Source organism: Zeus faber (assembly GCF_960531495.2).
Source record: "Zeus faber genome assembly, chromosome: 20".
NCBI classification, from domain to species: domain Eukaryota; kingdom Metazoa; phylum Chordata; class Actinopteri; order Zeiformes; family Zeidae; genus Zeus; species Zeus faber.
Genome location: NC_137207.1, coordinates 3,999,017 through 4,022,306, shown reverse-complemented (window position 1 = coordinate 4,022,306; position 23,290 = coordinate 3,999,017). Strand labels below are relative to the sequence as shown.

Here is a 23,290-nt window from a genome sequence, read left to right as displayed (position 1 = left end):
TTGAATAAAAATATTTGAATATTACTGTTACTTTGATTACTGGGTGATTTAATTAATAACTGATATTGTTACATTCTTAAAATTCTTCATTAATTCTTGAACCTAGATGCACTGTGGAATGTTCCTCAGGAATGTGGATCTAAGTTTATGGTGGCTCTGGAAGATTTCAGAGGTAGCGATGTTGTGACAGAAGGAGGGGTGAGTGGGTGCTTTGCCTGCGTGCCTATTTTCCCAAGAAGGAAAAGGGAGGAAGAGGAAGTTACACAGAAAAAGTGTTAAATTTTCCCCTTGTTTTATTAATGCATTGTCCCTTTGGTGATGATGTGAATTGGATGTCCAGACCAAGATTTCAGACCTTCTCTTCTGAAATCATCCTGTGTTACCATCAAATGGGAAACAGGAAAATGTGGGAAGGATGGGTTCACAGCTAACTGACCCTACCATGGGTCGCTGAGTGGTCTCTCATCCAGCTTATCCTCTGATCTTAACTATCCGTCTCCCAGGATGTAGGAGGATTCAGTTCCTGTCTGGTTAGTGTTATTCCGACGTTTTTGTGTCGCAGGTGTGAAGAAACTATGCAGAAACGACAGTTCACCACAAAAGAGCCTCGTGTTGGAGATTCACAGCAGTAAAACAGTGTTGTTATCCCCTCTCCTTGAAAATGGGAGATAACAGTTTAATCCAAAGACCTGGAATGTCCAAGAGGGCCAAATGAAATCCAGTATTATGAGAGGATTGTCCGCTACAGTACAGTATCTATCTATCTATCTATCTATCTATCTATCTATCTATCTATCTATCTATCTATCTATCTATCTATCTGTCTGTCTGTCTGTCTGTCTGTCTGTCTGTCTGTCTGTCTGTCTGTCTGTCTGTCTGTCTGTCTGTCTGTCTGTCTGTGTCTGTCTGTCTGTGTCTGTCTCTGTCTGTGTATCTAACTATCTATCTATTTACAATAAAATAAATCATCCATGTACAAAGTATTGAAGATAAAATACCCCAAACCTATGTATTTGTTACTTTACAAAATACCTAAAATACGCCCAGTAGAAAGCAAGTAGCCATCAAACTCAAAAGTCCATTGGCATCAGCCTGTGGAAATGCACAGTTGTTATCAGGTTCCAGTGCCTGTCAAATAATATTTAAAGATTACGATGTATAAAGATACTAGCAGAACACATTGTGAGTACTTACGAACGTAACGATTCCAAAAAGGTTCACATACCAAATCAAATGTACTCAAGTTCAAGTTTCAGTAGTAATGTTACAGCTGGTGTCACATTGGCTCAGTAATGGAAACAGAATGAGTAGTAGTTAAGTATATGTAATAATTGTAAGAAGAGCAGTAATTTAACAACAAAATACCGAATATGACTATACACTAAAATAAGATACACTAAAAAGTATGAAAGTAAATATGAAAAAATAAATATAAAGTAAATATGAAATAAGATTGAAAAGTTGCATTGATAGGTCGATTTTCAATGACAGGACAGATACAGTTACTCATACACTTACAGTATCACCAGTATAGCTATACCTCCATTCTCTGCTGCTGTTGTGCATGTTCATGTTTTGGTGTGTGTGTGTGTGGGGGTGTGTGTTTATCTGTGTGCGTTTCTATTTGCGTCCTCCGCCTGTAGTGTGCTGCTCCAGCAGTGCCAGAGGAGGGAGATTGAGGTGCGAGCAGCCCAGCCCAGTGATGGACGGGTATCAGCGTGGATTAGTGCGTAAAGGTAAGCGTGTGTCTCTCACTGTCCAGGCGGATTTCCATCTCTCTCTCTCTCTCTCTCTCTCTCTCTCACTCTGTCTGTCTGTCTTTTCCTCTTTCTCCTTCTCTCTGCAGTCACACAGGACTGACCCCGTGTGAACTGCTGCTGCCGTCTCAATTCATCCCATCTACCTTTCAAACAACTGACTCTTATCTCATCTCATGGCTACGTAATACGTGCTTTTCCTACCCCCTGTGTGTGTGTGGTTGTGTGTGTGTGTGTGTGTGTGTGTGTGTGTGTGTGTGTGTGCATGGTGTACGGTTGGCGACAGTGGCGGGGAGAGCATTCGCTGTTTCTGCCTCTCGACTGTGCGATGCCATTGCTCCCTCAGGAGGCTGAGCGCTTCGATGGGCTATCTCTGCTTTACTGGTAAGTAAAATTACCTTGTCTTTGCCTCCCTCCACCCCTCTTTAAGTGTGCTCGCCGGTGTCTTTAAGTTCATAACGGGTTGGGGGTGAGAGGTGAGGCGAATTAGGTCAGTGACAGATGCTTTCGGCGTGAACCTTTCTTCCGTTTTTCATCTCGCGTTCCAACATTTATCAGACCCTCACACCTGTTCCACGCAGCAGAGCTGTAAGCTGGAGCTGGGGCGAAGTGCCCTCATCCGACGTGCAATGGTGGATACGGTAGCTCCTGTTGTTATTACGCCACGCCGCTATGGGGATACCGCAATGGTAATCTGTCGACATATGGATGCGAATGTGTTTGCATCTATATAATCTCCATCGATCCATCTGCTGTGGCTTACGGCCATTGTTGTGTAAGTGTAAACACGCAGGTTTGGATCATTTACTTATTTTGTCTTCATTAAATAATAATTGGCTTTTCACTTAACGATATATTTTTTAAAGATCCCATGAGTCACAGAGCCTCAAATGTAGGGACCGCCCAGGAGTTTTTGCAGGCTACCGGGGCAAAGTGTCCACATTAGTCCCGGACAGTTTGGCCGATGTTTCCCAGAGTGTCCAGCGGGACTGGACACCCCCCCCCCCCCCACCGTAGCTTGGGCTCTGCGTGACGAGGCATGAGCATGGCAGGTAATGCAGATTATCAGGTATTAAGTGATCAGTTTAATTGCGTTCTTGTGTCCCAGCGATTCAGCTATTGTTTCTGTTTACCGCACTTGGAGAGGTCTGTTGCTGCGGGAGGACAACGAATCTAAAAGACCCTTCGTAGGTCTAAAGTAGCAGAATCCGTTGCGCGTTGACAGCGACCTTTTGGAAATGGAAAATATGGCGTCTTTGAGTTTCGCTTGTCTGTTTGTGGCGTATCCATATTTAGCTGCCGCTGTTGATGTGAATGACATGGGGAAATAACCAAAATGACTCGATAACAAAAGTCAGAATCCATCAGCAGCAAGGACTGAAACCATCGTTGTTATTGTATAGTTGCCTATCGGGAGGGTTAACGGTGTGGAGACCCTATCCTCACCTGCCCTTGAGCAAGTCACGGTAAGAAAATGTCCCAGACGAGCTCGTCACCGAACGACATGGCTGACTTAGCTTGGGGTTCACAACCCTTTTTTGGCCCGCGGCCCCGAACTTCTCGCAACAACAGAAAATTAGCAATACCTATCATTCGTATTATTTTGAAGCCAGCAACACAAATTGTATGCATTACAATTCTAAAATAAATGCAAATGCCTTAATGCAACCCCTTTGAGTCTAAATAAAAATCTTTCTCACTGTACTAAAACTGAAGTGACAAAGTGTGGATATTCCATAATGCATATTGTTCCACAATGCAACTGTTTCGTGTGAATGAGCATCGCAGAGGATACGTTCTGGTATTCACACCAATTTAACAAATTGAAAAAAAAAATATATACAAATCTAATAATAATGAATCAGTTCAGCAAGCCCTCCGCGTATGAATTGACCCAACATGGGTCTTGACTTCAAAGTTGAGAATATCTCTATTCTATATTTCTCTCTCTAGAATATCTCTAATACGCACACATGTAAAAAAACAAAAAGCTTAATTTTTTGTTTGATTGTCTGTTTCAGCTCTTACTCGAGAGCGTCATTCGAAAATGAGTTATTGACATAAAGCGGCAATAACATCACTTAGTTTTAAATTAAAGGTGATATTACTGTCATTCAAAACCTGTTAAAAAAACCCACTCTATTTTGAAGGCTTAAACGTTTGCCCCACTGGACCGCATGTAAGTACAGTGAGAAGCTGCAGCAGAGTGGTAAGTTTCTCAATAATAAAGGATTTAGTGCGATTTTGCTATGCACAGTAACAAATGATTGGAACCAACATTTTAGGCCTTGGTTTGAAAAGCAAATCTATCTTTTAAATGACCGCTTCACCTGTTTTGCTTATTTATGAGCACTTTTTTACAATTTCTATATTCGCAAGGACCTCAGCGGCCAAATCATTGATTTGATGCCTTCTCGTCATGGAAGCTCATAGATACCATCGACAGCTTGCAATGATTTGCAATCAAGAAATTCGTCTTGGAAGTCTAGGAAATCAGATATAGCAGTTCACTTTTCTTTCCATCACTTTCTCCCTCAGTCCACCGCACCCCAAACAACCCTCGCATTTGACAATGTCCAAGTAAAATCACGGTTGTAATATGTACTGACACCATTGTTGTATTTGCAATAAAAGAATGAATCGGTCATTACAGTTCCCTATGCGAACGATTGCCTCGCCGTGGTGATAGCGGCATGATGTCGAGAACTTTCCAGATTCGTTGTGCCCTGGAGTGAATTGGGGTCGAGCGCTCAACTGGGTCATGTCAAAAGCTGCCATTGGGCCGGATTTGCGGTGTAAACAAACAATCCAGGTTCCTGAATGCTGACATGCCACGCAGGTTAGTGTTTGTCTGCGGCGATGGCCTAGTTACCCCAGAGACGGAGCTTGTGTTCCATTCCTCTTTGTTAACTATCCATGCTGCTCAGAGAAATTCAACCTCTAAAGAAGAAATGAAGTGAGTTTTTCTGTGACTCGTTGGTAGGCAGACGTGAGGGAGAGGTCCAAAGTTGAAGTTTGTTTACATCCATCAACATTTCCTCGAATTTCATGTAATGCAGCTTTAAATGGTGTATTGCGGAAAGTGTGCTCGACCTGATCCTGAAGATCTGTCAGGCTGTCCCAACAAACTCTTTTTGACACGCAGACACACAACCAGGCCTTTTTGTTTTTCATTGTTCTATATTTCGGAAAGCTAATATTTGGGATCTGGCTTCCAAGTGACAGAAATTCACGTCGCTGACGGGGTTCAGGTGCTGTCAATTCGATTTGATCGTCGCGAACTGCATCCATCCGCATCCTTTGGATGTGATCTGGGGATGCGTCGTCTGCCAGCGGGAATGAGCTCAAATCCTGCAATGATTTGATTATGTTTTTCTATTAAAGCCCAGAGAGAGAGGGTGGCGGGGACCAGAGTGCTCAATAGTGGCAGCTAAATACATAACAGCCTGGAGGGACAATGATGGACTGAACAGATCAATTCATCTACACTCTTTTATTTGCACATTTGTTCTTTCATTGTCTATCGTCATTGTTGTCTATTCGTGGATTTCACTATTCCATTTAGTATTATTGTTGTTGTTGTCATTTGTTGTTATTGTTATATTTTCTGTACTTCACAACTTGTGTAATATTATGATTTTAATATACATGTCTTGTAATAATTTCACAATATAAGAGCTCTTGTCATGTCAATAAAGGACATTTGAATTTCAGAGAGAGAGAAAAGGAGAGAGACAGAGAGGTTCAGGCCTTGTTTGCTGCTGCCACTCAGGGGACGTGGGCTTTTCGCTTTCAAAAGGCATCATATGAGGACATTTGAGATAATGCTTTGCCTTTGAATTATGTTGTATCAGGATGTCTTTTTTTGCATTTGTGTGTGTGTGTGTGTGTGTGTGTGTGTGTGTGTGTGTGTGTGTGTGTGTGTGTGTGTGTGTGTGAGTGTGTGTGCGTGTGCGTGTGCGTGCGTGTGTGTGTGTGTCCCCTCCAGGACGATCATGGGACCACACGGCATCAACCGCGCGGTACAAAGATTGGAGTTCTGCGACTGCAAGAAAGGACTGGGTTAGTGTCGCTGCCCTGACAGCTACTCTCTTCTCGCTACCTCGTAGATCTCATTGCTAAAAGGGAATCCTCTGTTGGGATGTTTGTGGTCAAAGACAGCAAATGGCAACAGTGCTTCTCCTTAAGCTTCTTCTTCTGAATTTTGTTGCAAGAAGAAATTGCAAAAAGTGATACTTTATTCATTCTGGAGGAAAATTAAGATGTCAGCACACAAAGAGCAACAACAAAGGCACAATAATAATAAAAGTGTTTTTTTCCCAGTCAATACGCTTTATATATACATGTATATATACATATATATATATGGGTTTTTTTTCTTCCAAAATATATATATTTTTATATTATTAACAAATATTTTTCAAATATATCAATAAATACAATAAATATTTTGGTAAATATATGGTTATACTCTATACTGTATATGGTATATACTATACAGTATAATATATTGCAAGTATATTATTCATTCAATTATTTTTTTATTTGATATTTCAATGCGCATTAAGATAATAATGGTAGTTCAAGTTCAAGTAGTAGTTCAAGTTCAAGAGATTATTTGTCACATACATATACATAGATGGGGATAGTCATTTCAATGTGTAATTTTGTGATAACAGAACCGTGTTTAATCCACACAAATAATCCTAAAAAACCTAGAATGTCGATGCATTAGATCTACGTACATTGGAATATATATTTACATTTAATGAGGGAACAATTTCAGTCCAAACTATAAACTCTTCAGATGTTTTTTCACCCCATTAAATAAGAGACATAATAAGAGAACTATTATAGTTGATCTGTGTCTGACCACCCTGTGTCTAGTGGTGTGTGCTGGAAAGCATTAACTCTTTCAAAGCGTCTCTTCCCATAGGGGTGAAAATAATTGGCGGCTACCGTGAACTGACGGGGGAAGAATTCGGTATCTACATCAAACGGGTGATTGTTGGAGGTTTGGCAGCCCAGGATGGTAGGTACCGACCAGTACCAGATCCTGCAATCCTATTATTTCCCTATTTTGGACAAATGTTTTCCTGTTTATTATGAAGTTGTGATACTGCCTGTGAAATACCTTGGTGCTGTAGGGTTGCCAGTTCAGTCAGCTGAGTTTTGTTTGATGGTAATGTTTCCACACCAAGAATGGCAATTTGTGCCTGGCAAGCCTCCTGATATTCACAGGACTCCATGTTGGGTCATTCACGAATGATCCAATTCTTTTAAACGACTCTTTTGTGGGAAAACTGGGTGATGAACTGGTTTTTTTTTTGCCAAGTTTTACAGACAGATATGTCATGCTATTTATTTAAGTTATTCATTAAACTCGGAAAATATTTTAGTTTTAGACGTAATGCTGATGTAAAGATGAGCAACAGCATGAACTGATGCGTTCCATGGAAACTCCAAAATTTATAATTGGTGTCAATAATGGACTCCGAGTATTGCTGCCTGCAGCTATATTTTTACTATTATTATTATTATTTATGCATGAAAATACTGTTTTATACATGTTCTGCACAAAAATAATTCACTATAGTACTTGTTTTATTTATTATTAATCGTGAAACATTATATATATATATATATATACAGTATATTTATATATATATATATATATATATATATATATATATATATATATATATATATATATATATATATATACAAACACAATTTTAAAAACATACTTCGTTATTTATGTTATTTGCCAATATGCAGATGTAACAGTCCTCTGTGCCTTGTTGATTCCCCCTGCAGCCTTGCATTGAGCTAACAGAGTTAGCATGCAGCCTGTTGTTAACTCTGTACTTGACATACAAGGATGAAATAGGTTTTGACCTTCTTGCTTGCATTGCGTTTCTTGACCATCTTATCAAACCTATTTTGTTATATGTTTTTTATTTCTGCCGCTTCCCCGACTTCCCTTTCTGTTGCTGCTCCAGGTCGGTTAAAGTCGGGCGACCTGATTTTGGATGTCAATAACATCAGTCTGATTGGCGTGACCAATGAAAGGTGAGATTTTCGCAGGATTTTTTGAGCAATAAACCCCATAAGTCCAGTACTGATAATCATTTGGATCAGTGTCATTTGTTGAGATGCTGTAAGTATGTGGAGACTTGTTCGGTGATGATGGTTTCACTCCTCTGTTTCCTGCCAGGGCTGTCGAAATCTTGCGGACAGCCTCGTACTCCAATCACATGTCTCTGCTGATTGCCAGAGATGATGAATCTAGGTAATCTTTTGTTTTATCAACTTTTATCGATTAAATCATTTCATGTACTCTGTCTTTCAATGTTTTTCTAAAGAAATCAAGTGCTTTTTGTATAGGCTTTTTCTTACATTAAGCAGGTGAGTTATAGTGATGGTTTTAATGGCGGTTGTCGTGGCAAGTTGAACTGTTTTTCTTTGTGATAGTTGCTTGATCAAATACATACTCCTTTTCCTTCTCTGAATGTCTGTGAATGACGCCACAGTGTAGCAGCCTGGATCGTCTGGCTACAAGCAGAGCTCTGCTTGATTTGCTTTTGATGAAACTTAAAATAGCAATAATACAGTAAGTGCATTAAGGTGTTTGGGTTCACCTGCTGAGGGTTCTTGGTCTCAAGCTGTGTGTCCTGTGTTGTCCTTGGCCGGCATAGTAAAGGTCTGAGATAATGACCTAGTTGTTGATTTGTCACAAGAAATCAGTGGGGGAGAGACTTTGAAATTGTAGCATGTTAAACTGCACGCTAATCACAAAAGTGAAGCTACTTCATCAAACTATATAAGCGAAAACAACTGACAGCATGTCATTCCCTTTTTGTAGCTACTTTGTAACACAAAAAAACATGTATATGCTCTCCAATAATGATGGTTAACAAAGCTCCCTTAATGCTTGCCTTTTATATTTCATTTAGAGTTCATTCTTACCCCTCATTAAATCATGGCCCACCTTAAATAGGCACTACGCATGCTGTAAGGTACACGTGCACAGCATGAGGCAATACAGTACAATCTGATGGTAAATCTCCTGCGCTGATAATTTGGGGGCTGCACAGAAGCCGAGTTTAGCCAAACAAATTCATACCTCACAGCCTATGCTTAAGGAGACCACCTTACACTGTAGGCTGTGCTATCATCTCCATATACTACCAACTCCAAATGGCTTCATTGGCTACCAAGCTGCGACAACCACCATGAGTGCCAGCAGAGTATTTCACTGAGGTTATCAATCGGAGCTTTAATTGAATTAGGCCCAATGCACCTTGGAAAGGCTCAACAGTGAGTTCTGGCGTCCCAGTACCACCCCCTCCCTACCCACAGCCATCACCCCTCAGCCTACCATTATTCCACATAAACATGCACAGTGATGATCATCCTTCATTACCGCCAGAGACAGACACCACATGGCACTCCTTCCTTACTGGGCACCTCGGTGGCTAACATCCATTCCTTACTATCATCACGGCACCATGGAGCCACCTCTCCAACTGATCTGTTTTCTTCTCATCCACAGCCACTGCAGCCCCATCATTTGCTTCAGACACATCCTAGAGAGCTGATTTCAGAGAACAACCGCAAATACCAAATTCTATAACTAATACGAATGAAGAAATTAAGTAGTTGATTTGGCTACAAACCCTCCAATCCCAAATTCTACTTGTCTAATGCCCAACCTGGCCCAACCTTCCTCCTCTCTACGCTTTCCCAATGCACCCACTGACCTTGTTTTGCCCTTGACCAATACCAGCTTTCTAATAGACTATTTACAAGTTTCTTTGTGTACCACTCGCCCCCTACCAATCAACAATCTCCTAGAATTGCTAGGGTTGACCTTAACCCCTGCCCATTTTATATTGCTACTCATTAGTGTACTGGTACATGGCGCTGTAGTCATGACTGTGGTCATATCATCCATAAGCTGTACTGTATGCTCTAATGGGAGGAAGATGCATACCACCCTCCAACTACTTTGCACCAACAAACCGCTTAGGTGCCTAATGATCACTTCCATTGCCATAGCAAATATTACCAATATTACCAATAGTACTAACCAATATCTAAAACAAGGGGTGCACAGGTTTTATTTTGTCTTGTTCAAGTAGGAAACAAATTTAAAGAAATATATCAAAATCTAAAATAAAATAAAAACACACACTTTTTTTCCAAAGCATCCCACCGTGAAAGATGCTCTCTCTCTCCGGGGCGCAGCAGGGCCGCTCCCGGTAGGACGGAGTGGAACCGCCTCTCAGTTATGTTGACATTTTTCTTTTCATACAAGTAGGATACTTTGAAATAAATCTAAATCTAAAATAAAAACACACTCTGAGAATCTCTGATTATCCTTTCTACTTGCCAAGTTGCCATTCACTGTAGCATAAGCTCTGTCCTGTGACATCACATTACATTTTGTGTGCAATGCCCGATTTAGAGATGGCCGTGGCTAAATGCATTACAAAAATGACTCCAGCATTAATTCTTAGTTAAGTAAAAGAAAAAAAAAAGAAAAAATGTATTTTTAATCGACTTGCTGCCAACCAGCAAGTTTCCCTTTAAGAAAATGGCCCGATAAGGGTGCCAATTGTTGATCTGTTCTTCATTTTATTCTAATGTGAGTTTATATTGCCTTTTTAAGCCTTATTTGTTGATGGAAGATTGCTCAAATTTTAACAAATTATATAAGTTCCATTAGTTTTTAATGTTGATAGGGGAATCTTCAAGAACCGTCTGGGGATTCTCTGTGATTGAAACCTGAAGATCATCTACAGATTCACTTGAGATAAGGTGTTAAAGGAATACTTTTGACCCAACAAGTTGCATATTTCAAATTTTCTACGGATCAGCATGTGAAAGCATTTGCAATGAGAAAATTTCACCCTTAAGATCCAGAAAACATGGTCAGGAGATTCAAGGAGATGAGAAAACATAAGGTCTCTGATACAGACTAATGACAAAGTGCTCACTAACACCCGCTTCTACAATGTGGATATGTCACCCTTTCCGTACAAAGGCTACTGTACCCATACTAAGGTGACAAATACTCTTCTTCGTTCTCCTCTGTTGCCCTGCTAGTAAATGCTGAAGTGAGTGCTACGTGACGTCTGTGTCTATGTGTCCGGTGCATTGTCAGAGAGAAACGCTGTTGCGTAGGGCACCAGCAGAAGGTAAACTGACCTGACACTCGACTGTCCCGCGAGCTTTTCAATGTCAGGCCACAACATCATGGCGACAGTGTGGCAAACAAACAATGACACAATGGGGACATCAAACTGCCGGTCCAGAGGAATCTCTGTGCCATAAAAACAGCTCTGACTGACTGAAATGGAAAAAAAAAAAATACTAATAAATACACCACACAGAGCAAACCATCAGTCTGCGCAACTGTTTGATGATTTTATCTCATCTGGCAATAAAAGACGGCCAGTTGATGCTTGCAGGCAGGGATTTCTTGCAGCCATTTTTGAAAAAGGCTAATGTGACATTTTCTAGTCATGATTAAATCTTAATTAAATTACATTATTAATGTCAAATATTGTAAAAACATACATTGCTATACAAATAAGTAGCGAGGTACTGTTACAAGTCTTTTTGTAATTTGAATTACACGCTGCATTCTGCTGGTAGGGCATAGTTATTTTCATAGTATTGATGATTCTCACTGTGCTTAAATATAGTCTGTTGGGGCAAAGGTTTAGTCTTAAATAACATGTTAAGTGTCCTTTTCAAAAGGACGTTTGTCACAATAAAGCAGGGTTGTGCTATAAACAGTTAGAAATGATTGGAACCAGCATTTGAATAAGGCCTGGGTTAGTAAACCGATCCTCTCAAACAAAGAAAATCGGTTTTCTTTTTCCGCTGCTGCGTACCAGGAACCACCAATTATTCAATTCAAGTCATAACAATTATTGAGTTGTCTGGAACCGTCTCGAAACGCCCTATGTGGTAGAACGGGTCAACATGAGGACACAAAGGCTGTGATGCAATCAACGTCAGAGCAGATGCATGTTAAAGGGATTTGCCGCTCAGCTGTCTATTGACTAGCTCAACCTTGCACAGGTTGAATAGAAAATTAAACCTGTGATGAATTTTGTGCTTGTGGTTGTCTGGGCTTTGTGCACTCTTGAGAGACCAGAAAATAAACATTGATGTAATGTCAGCAAACCCCAGACAACCTTCAAACCTGGGATTTGAGGTAGCTTACAATAGTGAGAGAAGATAGAGGTTTCGGATGCCGTGCCAGCTTCATTGTGACACGTGCCTGTTGACTGACACTTCGGCTTGTCGGGAATTAGTGAGTTGACTTTCGGTGCAAGCAGGGGGAAATCGCAAACCTTTTTCGCTAACATGTATTATTGTTATTATTATTATTAATATTAATATTAATATTATTAATAATAATATTAATATTAATATTAATAATAATAATAATAATAAGGGTTAACATTTCACTGCATATATGTATGAAAGTATGTATATGTATGTCACGAATAAACCTCTTCAATCTTGAATATTGAATAATAATAATAAATTAATAATAACAACAACAACAACAACGACAATAATAATAATAATGATAATAATAATAATAATAATAATAATAATAAATGTTAGCAAAAAAAGTTAGCGATTTCCCCCTGCTTGCATCTAAAGTCAACCTGCTAATTCCCAACAAGCCGAGGTGTCAACGGGCACGCGTCACGACGAAGCTGGCACGGCATCCGAAACCTCTATCTTCTCTCACTATTGTAAGCTGCTCTGAATCACGGAATCAGATTAATGTTTAAAATGTAGAAGGGGGGAAAAAGGCACGCCTTTGCTCTGAAAGCTTGTCTGAACCGTACCCGAGCTTAAACGTTTACAGAGACCTTCTGGGAGCTGATCCTCACCTTGAGAACTTCCAACGGGCTCCAGGGAGCGCTGGAGGTGCTTAAGCTTAAATCCACAGTCAGGCTGGTAATTCGACAGTTCAAAGTGCAGCACCAAGCCTGTTTACTAACAGACTAAGAGGCATTAACAAGCCAACTGAATCAAATCCAGATAAGTCAATGACGGTCTTACAAGCAGGCCTGCTTTTATTGCTTATTCTGGGAGTTTTTCCCTTGCCCGGGCAACTGGTTAAGATCAGGGGATGCCATTGATTTCTCTGTTGAAATGTGGGCTTGTCGTGGTTCGGGATTTGTTTGTCCTTACGTTGAAGCTTCACGGATGAAAATGTTCTTTGCTTGTTTTTTCCGCTACGTCCATCGGGGGGAGACAAACACCTGACGTAGAATTTCAGCGACCATGCGTTCCAACAGCCGTTCATCCCATAACTCTGTGTGTGGTTATATCTGTCAAATTTATAAATCTTAAAGTTGCTTCTTTTTTTTTCCTGCTTTTTGAAAATGTTTTTGTAATTTTTCAGGGTTGTGATCGTCTCCTCAGCTAAACTAAAGTTTGTGTGTGTGTCTGTGTGTGTCTGTGTCTGTGTGTGTGTGTGTGTGTGTGTGTGTGTGTGTGTGTGTGTGTGTGTGTGTGTGTGTGTGTGTGTGTGTGTGTGTGTGTGTGTGTGTGTGTGTGTGTGTCTGTGTGTCTGTGTGCGTGCTTGTGTATGTAACTGTGTGTGTGTGTGTGTGTGTGTGTGTGTGTGTGTGTGCGTGTGTGTGTGTGTGTGTGTGTGTGCGTGCGTGTGTGTGTGTGTGTTGCACTGTGCCTCCAGGAGAGAGTTTTCTGAGCTGATGGAGAAGTATGGCTCCAACAATGTCACCCACACCGGACAGATCTCTCCCACACAGCTCTCTACAGGTGACGCGACAGAGAACAGCCCCACAATGCACTACACTTCTTACTCATCTGTCACTGATCTGTCAGCCCCAAACCGACAAATCCCCACAGATGGTATTTGGACTTTCCCTTCAAGAGATTTGACTTTTCCACCAGTGTGACAACCACACAACGAGGCTCTTATGTGGCTTTCAGAATTTTTGTTTTGTTTTTTCCTCTTCCTACCTTCCTACTCTCTCTCTGTCTCTCTCTCTCTCTCTCTCTGACATCGGCTTCCCACGCACAATCAATATTGCGAGCCCATCGCGACACCCCACAACAGCCTCGGTTTAACTTTGTATGTATTAACTCCTCTTCTCCGCCAACTCGCAATCTCGATGCTGTCAAATCAGTAGGAGCTATTTGACGTCGCGCTGCGGTTAGCACTGGGAACAGTTAAACCATTTTCCAGGGCCAATACCTGTACCTTGACTTCAATACCGGTTGTTAAACTATACTTTTTTTCCAATACTTATTTTCAATTAATGGCTGAACTACTGACTTAAAGGTGCAGTGTGTAGAATTTGGTGTCATCTAGTGGAGAGGTTGTAGTACGCAACCAACTGAATACCCCTCCCCATGGCGGTGCAACATGGCAGCTTCCGTAGAAAAGACGGTGGCCGCAAAACTCGCCAAAAATACAAAAGGCCTCCAGGTCTCTAGAGCCAGTGTTTGTTGCCAAGTTTGTTCCATAAATTCTCGACACTGCACCTTTAAAGGTCAGGTTAGGTATACTGTTTAGAAAAAAAAAATTCTTCTTCATAAAAATCTCAATTAGAGTACATGCTGATGTGATTTTTGACTTTCTGACAGACAATCTCATGGATTTAATTGTAACTTTACTTATTTAGTATCGTTTGAGTTTGTGCGTCTGGGCTGTACTGCTCACCACTCCTGAAGAGCTGTACAGCAAACAAACGCATGCTTGACGAGCAATAATAATATAGGAGAATATATGACTGATTAGCTCGAATCCCGACATTGGATATAAGAGTAGACTCAAAAAGGTGGATGCAGGAGAGGTGGAGGGAGCGCAGCAAGCAAGCGGGCGGCAAAGCAGGAAGCAAAGCAGGTCGGGCAAGAGGGATAGCCTGCTTAAATAGGCTGGCAAAATAAATAGCTCCTCAAACTATGCCTCAGTTGCCTTAGTTGGTATCAAACTAGCAGTGTCGAAGTGCAACAGACTATAACGACTCTCAAATTCACTCTGTAATATAAAAGTATTGAATTTCAATGCCTGGTCCCAGATAATATAATCCCACATTTCCACATTATCATTTAGAGCGACGTCTTTGCATCAGATGTGGCAATCTCGATGACGGTGTCATCAAAAACAACCACGTCAACAACCCATTTCGACACTTTTTAACACTGCTCCTGGTCCTCACGAGCTGGTCCTCACCACTCCTTATTCCCCGCATCCATCCGTTCCTCCTTCCTACCCCCCCCCCCCCCCCACCCACCCACCCCCACACACACACACACACACTCTCTCGCTCTTTTTACTCTCACTCTCCCTTTATCTCTGCCTCGGTGCAGTTTTTTTGTTCATAACACTTCTTACTCCTACTCCCTTGTTCTATCTCTGGTTTTACCAGCCATGCTTGTCTGATCGTTTCCTCCTCTCGTTCATCTCTATTCTCTCTGTCTCCCTCATTCTCTCCGTCTTGCTGCAGGGAAGCTGACGGACACCGCCTCCTCCTCATCCTCATCCCGGTCGGAGAGCCCCCAGCTCCTCAGTCCCAAGGAGGGGGTCGCCGCCTACGTGCATGGACCCCCGTACACGCCCCTCCCTACCTACACCGCCTGCACGTACAGGTACACGCCCGTGCAGGTCTTTAGGTGAGCTTCCCGAAGTGCTGGCGAAGCAGGACATTTTGGGCTAAAGGATGGTGTTTAGTGAACAGGATGCAAACTAAAAAGACTAAAAAGTCTATTCACAAGTCCACAGCCCTGCCCCCCTCACCCATCTGCAAAGTCTATTTTCCTCTTTCTCTCTTTTATTCTCCTTCTGTACTGTCCCCAACACACTTTGACTTGAGTACACTGACAACTATTTTGTGGGATATGTCTGCAGAAAGCCCTCTCCTTGTTAACTGTACATATACATACTGTATATATAGATATACTATACTACCAAACATATACTACACTTTACTATACCGCTTTCATAAACAGCATCCAGGGACAGTGTTGAAAGATAAGATAAGACTTAAATTTAACAACATTTTATTATTTTATTTATAACTCCTAGAGGGAAATTCAGGCACAAAAAAACAGTGAAGATTGACTACAGATTAAAACGAGATAAGAAATAACGATAACTTGCATCTTATGTCTTGATATTCATTTACACATCCTGCCTTCCTCCGATAACGAATTTCAAGATTGATCCCAGAGGACTAAATAAGACTTGCAGCTGCGCCTATAAGGCTGCGTTTACACCGCCAGGTGTAGATGACGGAGCAAGTCATCTAGTAAGCAGAAGGTTGCTGGTTCAATCCCTCCTTGGAGCATGCTGATGTGTCCTTGCGCAAGACATTTAACCCCCTAACTGCTCCCCAGGCACCTCTACATGGCAGCCTACTGCTCCTAGATACATCAGATACTAGGATGGGTAAATGCAGAGAAATTGCAAATTTCCCCATTGTGGGACTGATAAGGGTTTATAAATAAACATGAGTGGAAAGTAGCTTTAAACAGGCAGGCAAAAAAAGCAGACATAGGCAACAAATTGGAACTGGGCATGAAGACCTGCAGTGTAAGCCTAGCCCAAAGACACATCATATTCACACTGATCACAAAAGGTTCTTAAACATATTTGACATGTAGAAATTCCAATAGCAAAACATTGTATGTATGTAAGTCACTTTGGGCAAATAATAAATGTAATGTAAATCTACTTTTCTTCATTGAAGGCCACCGCTTCACACTTTGCAATCCTAATTATAAAGAAAGAAGCAAAAATAAACATTGCAGAATGGAAATATCAGAGAGAGAGAGAGAGGATGGAGAAAGAGATTATGATTATGATTATGATTATGAAATTGACAAAGTCAAGTTTTTTTAATATACATTGGTGTGCTCCCCACCTCTCTCTCTCTGCCCATCTCTCTCTCTCTCTCTCTCTCTCTCTCTCTCTCTCTCTCTCTCTCTGTCTCCCCAGTGACAGTGTCATTCAGTTGATATGCGTCTCTAAGGGGACAGGCTTGGGGCTCGTCATCAAGGGTGGATCCAACCGCGCAGAAGGACCGATGGTGTGCATTCAGGAGATAGTGCCTGGTGGAGACTGCCAGAAGGTTAGGAGCCTCCACCTTGAAGCTCCGAACCGATGGTTCCACAGGCACACACCACCCCACTCAATGCTATTTGTGAACACTTTATGTGGTTCAATTTAAAAATGTAAATTTTTTATTCCCTATTATTTTAAAATGTAATTATTTATAACTCTGCTAGTTTATTTTGTCATTTACTCAACACTCACCTACAGCCGATAATAACCTAAATAAATTCAAATCAATTATTTGAATGAATGAAAAAGTGGTGTATTTCATAAAAATAACTTTTTTTTTTTCACAATAAGAATAAGATAAGATGAAACATTTTTAATCCCCAGAGGCAAACTCAGCAGCAAAAGCAAACACACATACAGTACATACAATGCAGTTAGGAAAATAGTAGTGGCAACAGTAACAGTAGTCGTAATAGTAGTTATAAAACAGAACAAAGCAGCATACAGTTGCAACAAAACAACGTACAATACAATACACGGTGGCACGGTGCTTGTACTGCTCCCTCACAGAAAGAGTCCTAGGTTCAATTCCCGCCTGGGACTCTGTTGGCACAGTGCCCCAGTTGGTTATCTCCCGATTAGGGGCCTTTCTGTGTGGAGTTTGCATGTTCTCCCTGTGCTCACATCGGGTTTCTCCCAGATAACATCGGTAAGGACCCCCAACAAAAGCACGCAAAGAAACAGATTGTCGTCTGACCAGCGATGGAAGTTTGAAATTGGTCCCCGGGCGCGTTGTTGTACGCTGCCCACTGCTCCTGGCTGCTCCGGGAGGAAGGATGAGCCAGGATGGGTTAAAAGCAGAAAACAGAGTATCACCGACCACCATTTGTGGCATGTGTGTGTGTGTTGGTTGTCGTCGCCACATGGGTGCATGTGTTGTGGTGTGTGTGCTGTGTGACAAATTAATAATCTTGTTCTTCTACAATATAGTTTGTCTTGAGTCTTGATCTAGGACGTGTTATTTTCAATTTGAATAATATAAATTGTGTCAGATGGTACTTTACATTCAAATAAAAGTATGCTAAGATATATTTGGTTTCATTGATTGATTTATTATTTTATGATGCGCCTCAAAATATTAATAATATATAATTTTTGTTTTATTATTGTTTTTCTACATTTCTTTTCTCATGCTAACTTGTTTAAAAAACAAAAACATTTCAACGTATTTCATGTGCGTTTGGGGGAAAATACCTGAATGCATACTGGCCATTGCAGGACGGCAGACTGCAGGTCGGGGACCAGCTTGTGTCCATTAACAAGGAGTCCTTGATCGGGGTGACGTACGAGGAGGCCAGGAGCATCCTGACGCGCACCAAACTGAGGTCAGACAAGTGTGATTCAAGCCGACGCCGGTTTTATTTGAATCCCCTTCACAGGATCCCCACGGGATTGAATAATTCAAAGGAACTTCAAAACAGCATCATGAGGCAGAAATTTTGTCCGAAAATTTGACAGAAGGACAAAAGGACAAAAGGACACCAAATATTTAACAACACAATGTTTGGATTATGTGTAGGTCCATTATGGTGTTGATGCAGATATATTGAACTGTAGATATTTTTTGTTATCAAATGATAAAATAGATATAAAGACAATTTTTCAAGACTGGTTGATGCTGCTAAAGTGACCTATGTTGAACTCTTCAGCCTGCAAGCAATTTCATAATAACACACGTACATCCACACACAGTCCCAAAATAATGCAGCTACTGTATATATTGTCTCTTTGTTTGGCCACAGAAGAATTTAAAGGTCTGTTCAATTTTGAGAACTCATATTTCAATTAAATGGCAATTTTTTACCCCATCAAGCAAAAAAAGGAGTTCTGCGCTCTAAAATCTTGGACTCTATTCATGCATCAATGGAGTCTTATCTCATCTTATCTAAGCACACCGTGATGTTTTTTTTCACCCCAGACCAGACCCCACAGTGGAGATAGCCTTCATCAGACGGAGGTCCTCCTCCAGTTCCAGCAGTGGAACCCAGAGCCCTATCTCCCTCCAGGGCCCTGGAGGGGGCGCTGTGCCCCAGACCGGGACTGCAGGTTTGAGTATCTTACCTCCGCAGCCGGCCCTGGTCACAAAGATCACCTCCAGCCGCAACCCTGCCAGTGAGACCTTGCCGCCGGTCAACATCAGCCAGGTCTGGGACCCAGTCGTTGGATTATGATTCTTATTGAATGTGTTTTATGATTCCACTCAGGGATACTCCAGGCTTTGGAGAAATTGTCTTTTTGTTTATCTTACCTAGATTCAAAAGTAGGTCAATGGCAATGTCATCCCTGTGCCTTCAGTAGTTTATAGATTTTATTGTAATTGAACATCACAAATGAGCAGCACCATGGCAATCAGTAATATACAAACAAATTCTTACCAACATCACTACTTAGTATTGATAACCGAGACTCAAAAGTGAACATAGAGACCACTCAAACAATTTTTCTCTGGTGGAGGATTTTTCTACGTAGATATCCGACTTGCTCAACAGACTTGGAGTCAAAAGTGAGCTAAGAGATTCATATGTCACTTTTTGCCAAGTATCGCTCCAAAAATAACTTAAAACCATGAAATATTAATCATCATCATCAATCATTTAATTTCTAGAAAAGAACAACAACTTTGAGATGTCCTTTAAGGATGCCAGAATACATCTGTTTTCAAGCTGGTGACGAGTACAATAACATGATGAGTAGCGCATAGTGACAAATTGATTCATTAACATTCTAAGCATTTAATGTATATTTTTTGTCATACTCAATCAGAAATATTGCATTTAAATAGGAAATAAACCATTGTGTGTGTGTGTGTGTGTGTGTGTGTGTGTGCGTGTGTGCGCGTGTGCGTGTGTGTGTGTGTGTGTGTGTGTGTTGATGTTCTGATAGTTTAGGATGCTTAAATGAACTCTGTTGTATGCACAGTTGGTTAACTTTACACATACACATATGAAGGATTCATGAATAACCTGGACGCGCCCAACCGAGACCAAATCCAAGTCCTCCATCGGGTTCCTGGCTACAAGCACCAACAGCCTCCATGCAATTAATGAATAGAAAAAAAATGAAACTTTTATTTCAATCAACTTTCCTCCCCGAGGCTCCTGTGACACCAGTACCACTGGCTCGGTCACCGTGCAGCGCAAGCCATCTTCAGCAGACATGCGCAGTAGAGTCGGCTCCTCCTCCAGCTCTATGCCGGAACCAGGAAGTTTCTTATATGGAGAAGCCGAGGCGTGGTTTATGCTAATTACAAGTTTCAACTACACGCCTGTCACTTTAGAAGGTTTCAGATTTATCAAATTACAATAACAAATGTGGCCAATGCTCACGCATCATGAATCTGGTGCTGTCTTTGCTTATCCAGCTCTTGTGCACAAAGTAAGGACTTTTCCATGCACATATCATCAAGGTTTTGAAACAGTTGTCGTTGATGACAGCCAGAATCCAATGAGGCTACACAATTTTTAGCTGCCTCTTGAAACTAATACACACACTGGCACCTTTGTCTTTATGACACCCTGTTATTAATTGTAGATACGTGTGGCTCCCGCCAGAACGGAGGCTTGTGGTTCCTCAGTGCCTGCAAGTGACAACGTTAAAGACTGCAGCCCTGGTAAAACATGAACCAATCTCTTGTGTGTATATGTCCCTCTCTCTATTTCTCTCTTTCTCTCTCCACTTTTCCCCCAACACTCATTCACCTGCCTCATCCTAATTATTTTCAGCTGACCTTGAATGTCTTGTAATTGAATGCCAATGCTTTTACTTGCCATGGGAGTTCAACTCTATTATCATGCCGGATGTTTCCATCAGTTTTCCTTCTTTCCTTGAATTCTTTACTACCAAAGTTTTTCTGTTGGCCGGATAAGGTAAAACCATATCTTGGGGTTCCCTATTGCAGGGACTGCAATCTATTACTCACAGGACTGATCGCAGATCATGTAATTCAATCGAATACATTACACGCCAGATGGGAGAGTAAGTGGTTTATAAGGGGTCTATAACCGCAGCGCACCTTCCTCTCTTCCTCTTTTCTTACTTTGTGTATGAGAAATCCACCATCAAGATTCTAGAAATTCACAGCTTTCTACTGTTCACCTTTCAGGTTCCACCTCTCACAAGTTTGTGTGAGTCACCGGCTTGAGTAGAGATTGGTAAGGTATAGCAGTGCCTTTCACTATTTTCTCTTGTCTTTTTTGCTTGGGAAGGAACAAACATGGCATCTGGGAAGGTGTCCCACACCGCGGACACCGCAGGGAGAAGGGAGACTGCCACTGCTCCTGCGCAACGTGCCTGTGGAGCCCTTTTCCCCACCTAGCGTTAGCGCAGAAGCTGGCCTCTTTTGCACTGCCACTCCTCCTAGTGCTAGCCTGGCCCCCATAACCCCAGCGATTTCCTTTTCGGCGCATATCTCGGGGGAACCGCAGCAGGGAATATCCTTCGGGGCCCAGACGGAATCATCGCACTTGGACGAGTCCGGCGAGGGGGAGAGCTTCCTGATTTTCCAGGCGAGCTCCAGCCAGCTGTCCTTGGCTAGGCTAATGGAGGCTGAGCTCATCAAAGTGTCCCAGCAAGCAGCCAGCAAGATGGGCCTCCCCACCATGGCCGTACTGGATACAAAGGTGTCCATGCTGGACTGGGAGCCCTACTCCGGAACCCCCCACGAATGTGGTCCATCTACCCCGCTGTTTCGCGAGGTGGACGCGAGTTAGCGAAGGGCAAAGCTAACCCTTCCTCAGCATGGGCCCCAGTCAGGGGTTTCGAGGCCAACTGCCATGTGGACCCAGCCCGGTAGCTCGGAAAACAGACAGGCTGCCAGTTTAATTCTTTTGCACCTGAAAAGTCTAGGCTTCGCTATCAACATGGAGAAAAGTGTATTAACCCGATTAACCTACTCACACAGACGCAAAGAACTATATGGCACCTACGCGCAGACCTGTGGTGCCTCGGGGCCTGGTACCTGAAGGCGAGAAGCTCCTAGCATCAGCCCTGCCAGATGTGGTAGTCACCACTATTCAGAGCACCAGGGTGCTCTCTACACCCTTCCAGTACCAACTGAGGTGGCGTATTCTTCCGACTGCCCTATAGGACAAATATTGGCGTGTCTACAGGGACTATTCTCAGAGGGAAAAGCGCCCTCTACACTTCAAGTCCATCTGGCAGCAAGCATTTCATGTAGGCTTGGATAGCTTCACACCAGGCTGTCCTCCACTGGCATCGCATTTTTTGGCGGACTGCTGTGCAGCACCTATGTGTTTCAAAGCTTGTGACGAGTACAACATGTTGAGCAGTGCAAAATCAAACTTCAGCACGCAACATTCAGAGTATTTCATGTATATTTTTTTGTCATACTCAATCAGAAGTGTTGCATTTCTGCGCCTGCGTCTGCTTCCTATGCCTGCTCATGGGGATGGGTTGTATGTGTGCCCCTCGGGGGTCTCCTTGCACTCTCTGGGACTGGGTTTTTCTCCTTGGGGCTGGACTTGAGGGTGAATCCGTGGGCTTCAGGATTCTCTGGGGGCTGGGGGGTCTTCTGTGGCTGCAAGGTGGGGTGCTCGGGGCTTTCCTGCGGCTGTGGGGTGTCTGTCCGTCTTTGGGGCCTTTTCTGCTGCTTGGAGGCGCCACAACATAATACTGACCTTATACACCACAACCAATGGGGACAAGTCCCGTACACTTACTGGTGGACACACACACACACACACACACACACACACACACACACACACACACACACACACACACACACACGTACAGGCGGTCTCATCACAGGCACACACACACCACTAACACCTGCTTTGAACACAACCCAACACCCTCCTGGTTACATCCCTCTCCTTGACAGGAAGAGGCCACGTGCCAAATTTCTGTTCCAGTTTTCTTGGACTTTATTAACTTTGATACTTTGATGATGTTGTCGTCCGATGTTTTTTTTTTTGTGTACATGTTGTTTGTTTCAATTTTTATGTTTCACACACAAATAACAAATACGTCAGAGTCTTGGAAAATTATATTCCTGAACTTTAAATGTAAGTGCCATACTATAACCATAATTTGTAAATTTGAGTAAATATTCAATATTATACAATATAAAAACTAAAAAATATTTATGACCACCACTCTGACACCTATTATTTTTGTTCTTTGCGTATCTGGATTTGTGTGTGTGTTTGTGTGGGTGTTTAGATATGTTAAAGTTTAGGATCCTTAAATGAACTCTGTTGTATGCACAGTTGGTTAACTTTACATATACATTTAAAGCATTCATAAATAATGTAGGCCATTTAAGCCTCTGCACACCGCAGACATCAAGACTGTTTCTTTGAAGACGTCTTTATAGCTGGCGCTCCCCTCGGCAAAACGAGTAGGCGAGCTGCAATCCACCCATCTTGCCTGCAGTTCG

General features: G+C 42.0%; 1 protein-coding gene across 1 annotated transcript in view; it reads left to right on the top strand.

Moving 5' to 3' along the window:
* Nucleotides 1-2,085: 2,085 nt before the first annotated feature.
* Nucleotides 2,086-23,290, top strand: part of stxbp4 (syntaxin binding protein 4) — a gene marked incomplete at both ends in the record, with an annotated part of 75,426 nt that continues 54,221 nt past the window's right edge. The window contains 11 exons of the mRNA XM_080021909.1: nt 2,086-2,141; nt 5,746-5,819; nt 6,694-6,789; nt 7,760-7,829; nt 7,975-8,049; nt 13,495-13,580; nt 15,275-15,440; nt 16,765-16,897; nt 18,109-18,215; nt 18,809-19,034; nt 21,144-21,594. Coding sequence (XP_079878035.1) covers nt 2,086-2,141; nt 5,746-5,819; nt 6,694-6,789; nt 7,760-7,829; nt 7,975-8,049; nt 13,495-13,580; nt 15,275-15,440; nt 16,765-16,897; nt 18,109-18,215; nt 18,809-19,034; nt 21,144-21,594 — 1,540 coding nt within the window. The remainder of the gene's footprint in view (nt 2,142-5,745; nt 5,820-6,693; nt 6,790-7,759; nt 7,830-7,974; nt 8,050-13,494; nt 13,581-15,274; nt 15,441-16,764; nt 16,898-18,108; nt 18,216-18,808; nt 19,035-21,143; nt 21,595-23,290) is intronic.